The sequence below is a fragment of the Arachis ipaensis genome, chromosome B4 (assembly GCF_059453495.1).
Source record: "Arachis ipaensis isolate K30076 ecotype BB chromosome B4, ASM5945349v1, whole genome shotgun sequence".
Lineage (NCBI taxonomy): Eukaryota > Viridiplantae > Streptophyta > Magnoliopsida > Fabales > Fabaceae > Arachis > Arachis ipaensis.
The window spans coordinates 10,212,055-10,218,108 of record NC_142439.1 but is presented as its reverse complement, the minus strand read 5'-3'; the positions used below and the strand labels follow the sequence as shown (position 1 = coordinate 10,218,108).

General features: G+C 34.1%; 1 protein-coding gene across 1 annotated transcript; it reads left to right on the top strand.

The window, feature by feature from the left end:
* Window positions 1-3,260: 3,260 nt before the first annotated feature.
* On the top strand, window positions 3,261-3,764 carry LOC148566634 (secreted RxLR effector protein 161-like). Its single transcript, XM_088484355.1, has one exon. It carries the CDS (start codon window positions 3,261-3,263, stop codon window positions 3,762-3,764), a length of 504 nt encoding a protein of 167 aa, XP_088340481.1.
* The last annotated feature ends 2,290 nt before the right edge of the window (window positions 3,765-6,054 follow it).

The following is a 6,054-nucleotide window of genomic DNA, read 5'->3' as shown; positions in this document are numbered from 1 at the left end:
TAAAATAGAGAAGTGGGATGAAACGCTCAATTTCTGAGACGTTTCGAGGCTCAATTACTGAGGATAAAGATGCCAAATAATTCCTGAAAGATATTAAAAAATTATTTGGTAAGAATGAAAAGGCGGACACAAGTAACCTTTTAAGCAAACTTGTCTCCATGAGATATAAAGGTAAAGGGAACATAACGGAGTATATTATGGAAATGTCTCATCTTGCTTCTAAATTAAAAGCACTAAAGTTAAAGTTGTCTGAAAATTTACTTGTGCATTTTATTTTGATCTCTCTTCTTGCACACTTTGGGCAATTCAAAGTGAGTTATAACACTCTGAAGGACACTTGGCCTCTAAAGCTTATATCTCACTGTGTGCAAGAAGAAGAGAGGCTATAGCAAGATAAGACTGAAAGTACTCACATGGTTTCATTTTTTCAATATAAAGAAAGCGTGATTCTACTGCGGATGTGCTTTCTCAGCAAAAAAAGGCTAAGAAACAGGATCAAGTTTTAACCTGTTTTTTCTGTAAGAAGGTGGAACACACGAAGAAGGATTGTACCAAAATATGCCACTTGGCGTGTAAAGAAGGGTATAATTTTTACTTTCGTTTGTTCTGAGACTAGTATAAGTTATCCACCTGTTAATACTTGGTGGGTAGATTCTGCTGCTACTACTCATATAAGTGTTACTATGCAGGGTTGCCTGTGGAACCGACCGCCAAGTGATGCTGAAAGATACATCTATGTGGTTGACGGTAATATAGTTGCAATCAAAGCTATAGTAACCATCAGATTATGTTCCACGAGTTGATTTTACTTGGATTTTTTTGAGACATTTTATGTACCATCATTTAGGTGGAATTTAGTTTCTGTTTCTCATTTGGACAAATCGGATTATTTTTGTTTGTTTAAAAACAATAAAGTCAGTCTCTTTTATAATTCGAATAATATTTGCTCTGGTCGTTTGATGTATAATCTATATAGGGTTAATTTGAATTCCTATAATAATGAAATACTGAAAAAGGTACAAAACAAAAACTAAATGAGAATTCGGCATCATTATGCCACAAACGCCTAGGTCATATTCTAAATAGAGAATTTAGAGGCTCATGTTTGATGGGATTCTTGGATCTCTAAATTTGGAGGACTTTGAAATCTGCATTGAGTGCATAAAGGGGAAAAGGACAAAAAGAAAATTATGTGCCGAGAAAGCTAAAGATGTCTTAGAACTGATACATACCGATATATGTGGTCCATTTCCTACTGTCTCTTGGAATGGACAATGGTATTTTACTACGTTCGTAGATGATTATTCTCATTATGGGTATCTATATTTAATTCATGAAAAGTCCCAACTCTTGGATATTTTTAAGTCTTTTAAAGATGAAGTTGAACTTCAACTTGGGAAGAAAATTAAAATTGTCAAATTTGATCGTGGTGGTGAATACTACAAAAGATATGACAGTTCAGGTGAGCAACGTCCCAGGACTTTTGATCTTTTCCTATAGGAGTGTGGTATTATTCTGCAATACACCATGCCAGGAAAACTTTGCATGAATGGTGTTGCAAAGTGAAAGAACCGAACTCTTAAGGACATGGTAAGAAGTATGATTAGTCATTCTTCCTTATCTGAATCACTCTAAGGAGAAGCTTTAAAGACCGTAGTCTACATCCTTAATAGGGTACCAAACAAAGCATTTAACAAAACTCCTTATGAAATTTGGACTGGAAAAAGGTCAAGTATAAAGCATTTGCATATTTGGGGATGTCCAGTTGAGGCGTGACCGTATAGGTCATATAAAAGAAAATTGAACTCAAGAACAATTAGTTACTACTTTGTTGGTTATGCTGAGCGTTTACGGGGGTACAAATTTTACAATCTGGCATCAAGGTCTATTTTTGAAATGAAAAATGCAAGATTTCTTGAGGATGTTGAGTTTGGGAGGGGGAGGAAATATTATGAATGCTGCTTTTGATGAGAATTTTGTAACTGATAATTATAAGGTCTTTCTACCTATTATTGTTTAAGATACAGTTATAGTACAAGAGTACAATGAGAATCATATTATAGATTCAGTTACAGTACGAGAGAACAATGAGAATATTGTTGTTGCTCAAGGTACTGATACAGTACAAGAGAATAATAAGAATCCTCCTCAATTCTAACCCATACAACAAGCTCAACAATCTCAAGAAGTGCCATTAAAAAGATCCAACAGAGAAAGGTGAAATGCAATTTCGGATGAATATGTAGTTTATCTCTAAGAACATGAAGATGGCATTGGTTTAATAGAAAATGTCCCAATCAATTTTCTTCAAGCTATGCAAAGTTCTAACTCTGAAAAGTGGATTGATGCCATTAAAGAATAGATGAAGTCTATGAAAGACAATGACGTTTAGGACCTCATAGAATTACTTGAAGGTGTGAAAACAATTGGTTGTAAATAGATATTTAAAGCAAAAGGGATTCTAAGGGTAATGTTGAGAAATATAAAGCTCGTCTAGCCACTAAAGGCTTTATTCAAAAGGAAGGAATAGACTATAAAGAGACTTTCTCTCTCATATCATCGAAAGACTCTTTTAGAACCATAATGGCACTAGTAGCTCATTTTGACTTGGAGCTACATCAGATGGATGTAAAGATAGAATTTCTTAATGATGACATTGATAAAATGATGTATATGGTATAACCAGAAAATTTTGTATTAGGCGATTCAAAATCTATGATTTTTAAGTTAAAGAAATTCATCTATGGTCTCAAACAAGCTTCCCGTCAATGGTATCACAAGTTTTATCAAGTCATTACCTCATATGGTTTTGAGATAAATATCATAGATGAATGTGTATACTGCAAGTTCAGTGGGAGTAAATACATATTTTTGGTCTTATATATTAATGACTTTCTACTTGCCAATAACGATATATGCTTGTTGCATGAAACTAAAAAATTTCTATCGAACAAATTTGAAATGAAAGATCTTGGTAATGCTTCTTTTGTATTAGGAATCGAGATACTAAGAGATCGCACTCAAGGTATTCTTGGATTATCACAAAAGAATTATATCGAAAGGATTTTAAGTAGATATGGCATGAAAAGTTGTAGACCAATGGACACACCCGTAGCTAAAGGAGACAAGTTCAGTCTCAAGCAATACCCAAAAATGATATTGAGAGGACAGTAATACATGATAAACCTTATGTATTAGCACTAGGGAGCTTAATGTATGCTCACGTTTGCACACGTCCCGATATATCATTCTTAGTAGGAATGTTGGGTAGATACTTGAGCAATTTGGACATAGATCTTTGGATAGATGTTAAACGCATAATACATTATCTGAAGAGAACAAATGATTACAAGCTTACTTATAGGACACCAGAAAATTTGGATATCATTGAGTACTCTGATTCCAATTTTGTGGGATGCCAAGATAGTAGATGCTCTACTTCAGGCTGTGTCTTCATGTTGGCTGGAGGAGCTATTGCATGGAAGTCTAACAAACAGACTCTTGTAGCTTCTTCAATAATAGAGGCTGAGTATGTTGCTTGCTTTGAGGCATCCATACATAGCATATGGTTGCGAAACATTGTCACTGAGCTTCGTATCGTTGATGACATTGAAAAACCATTGAAAATATTTTGTGACAATAAGTCAGCAGTACTATACTCCAACAACAATAAGAGCTCAACGAAATCGAAACGTATAGACATCAAGTTCTTAGTTGTCAAGAAGAAAGTTCAAGAAAAACAAATTTCCATAGAAAACATATAGGAACAGAGTATATGCTAGCAGACCCATTAACCAAGGGATTGATTCCTAAAGTCTGTCATGAGCACACTGCTCGGATGGGTGTCAATACATGTGATGCCTTGGTTTAGTGGGAGTTTATTTTATGCTATATGTCCTATGACAGATATTGAATTATCTTTCTGCAGAATTAAGTTGATGGTTTATTTCATGTTATGTAAAATATTCATTTTGCAATATATGTTTTGTAGCTGATCTTAATAAAGTTTTAAAGTTGGACCAACTGGAAATAGACATGCATAAGCTTGGCATGTAATTTCTATATTACTCATCCAAATTTAATCTATGTCGTTAAGTATATTAGGATGGTAATTATCGTGATTCAGTCACGACATTAATGTGATAAAAGCTGCGATAATTCCATATCTAATATATGAGACGGACCAGATTGTTAAAGTAATAAGGAAAATAGCATTCAGATGCGCACATAAGGTTTATCGCACAACATTATATATTAACTACAAGAAACTGAAACCATACCTTAGCCAATTTTTTCCAAGCTTAAAAACACCACAAAAGCCTTCTTTTCCACAAGCATCTCAAGCCTACAACTAATTCAACAAGCTCAGCCACCAAAGTCCAATCCCAATCAATCCAATTGCCAAATTCAACTCCAATAAACACCGATTTTCAATTTAATATCATACAATTCATCATAATCAATACTACGGTTCACTAATTCAACAAATCACAAGGGTTAGTGATTCCTTATCTTATCCACTACTCATATGGATAAAAACCGGCAACAGCTCATACTAGAGCACCCCTAAACCATCAAAATCACAATTTCTCAATACCCCAGACCTAAATTTGCGAAAATAAGTTGAAGGGATAACTGGGCATGAAAATTAAAATTTCTTACCACTTTGTTCATATACAATCGAAGAGAACTCCGAAATGAACGTGTGGCCACAAACGGCTCGTCAATCAGAGCTTCAGATAACAAAATATGGGCGAATGAAGAGGGAGGGTGAATAGTGTTACATCAGGGGTTCTCTTCCCCTTTCTCTCTTGTATACTGAATATGTTGTGTTATTGTGCCAAGGGAAGAGTAGGGGCTGAAGTGGTACAAGGTGGAGGATTGGCTAATGGGCCTTGGGCCCAACTTGTGGCCCAAGTTTCTTTTTGGTGCTTTTGGCCCAACTTTGGGCCAAAACCTTTAAGATAAATATTTTAATTTACGTTCCAAATATTTTGATCCTCGCAAATGATAAATTTTAAATTTCCAAATCTTTCTACTTATAATTTAATTTATTAACTATTAATTCATTAATTACAATTTAACTAGATTTTACACTAAGGGATGTTCTGTTTGGTGTTTGGAGGACTATCGAACTTAGAGAAGGATGAGTTAGATTAGAATTTTCTATGATAGTTGCCTAATTATAGATTAGTGAGAGTTTAGGATGGAACGACTAATGTATGAGAGTTTAAGATTACTTAGAGAGTTCCTGTCACCTTATATTGTATCTATTTGACATTTTTACCGTACTGGGAACCCATGGGTCAAGGGTTCTCATTCCGTATATATTTTTTATTTTTTAGATACAGGTTCTGGTGCTCCGCAGTGAGCCAGAGTTCGTCTGGATGACGGCGAAGATATTTTGAATTCTGTTTTGTATTTTGATTAGATTTCTCCCTTTTATTTTGAAAAAGTTTAATGATGTAAATGTAAATATTTATTTTGAAACCTTGCCTATAGAGGCTTTGATGTATTTTAGGAGAGATAGGACATGTTATCAACTATTTTATTATCCTGTAACCCTAGCTGACCTAAATTTCGCTGGTCGTGACTAGTGGTTATTATATATATATATATATATATATATTGTCTTTACTCTATTCTTCCTTTAATTTTTTGTTTATCCTGTTTATCTGAACGTGTTATATTCTTCGATACGTGTGTGTATGCTCGCGATTTTCTTTTACTCTTTTCAGGCTTCTCGCTTATTAATTCTTTCTAAATATACATGTATTATAACTCCACCTTGAGTCGTACCACCTTATTATCATTGACTTATGACTCGAGTATAAAGATATGAATATTAGGGTGTTATAGAAATCAAGTTGTTCGTTAATGTTGTTTGTTAGTAGTTTATGATTCTGTAGGTGAATAATGTTATTTTTGTTTATGAAAATTGCTGTTTATGGTTGATGGTTTGAATGTAATGTAGGAGTTCTGGTTCTGAATTATTATTGTGATGAATCTGTTCCGTCTTGTTTCGGTGTATTTCGATTATAAATTTGTGTATTT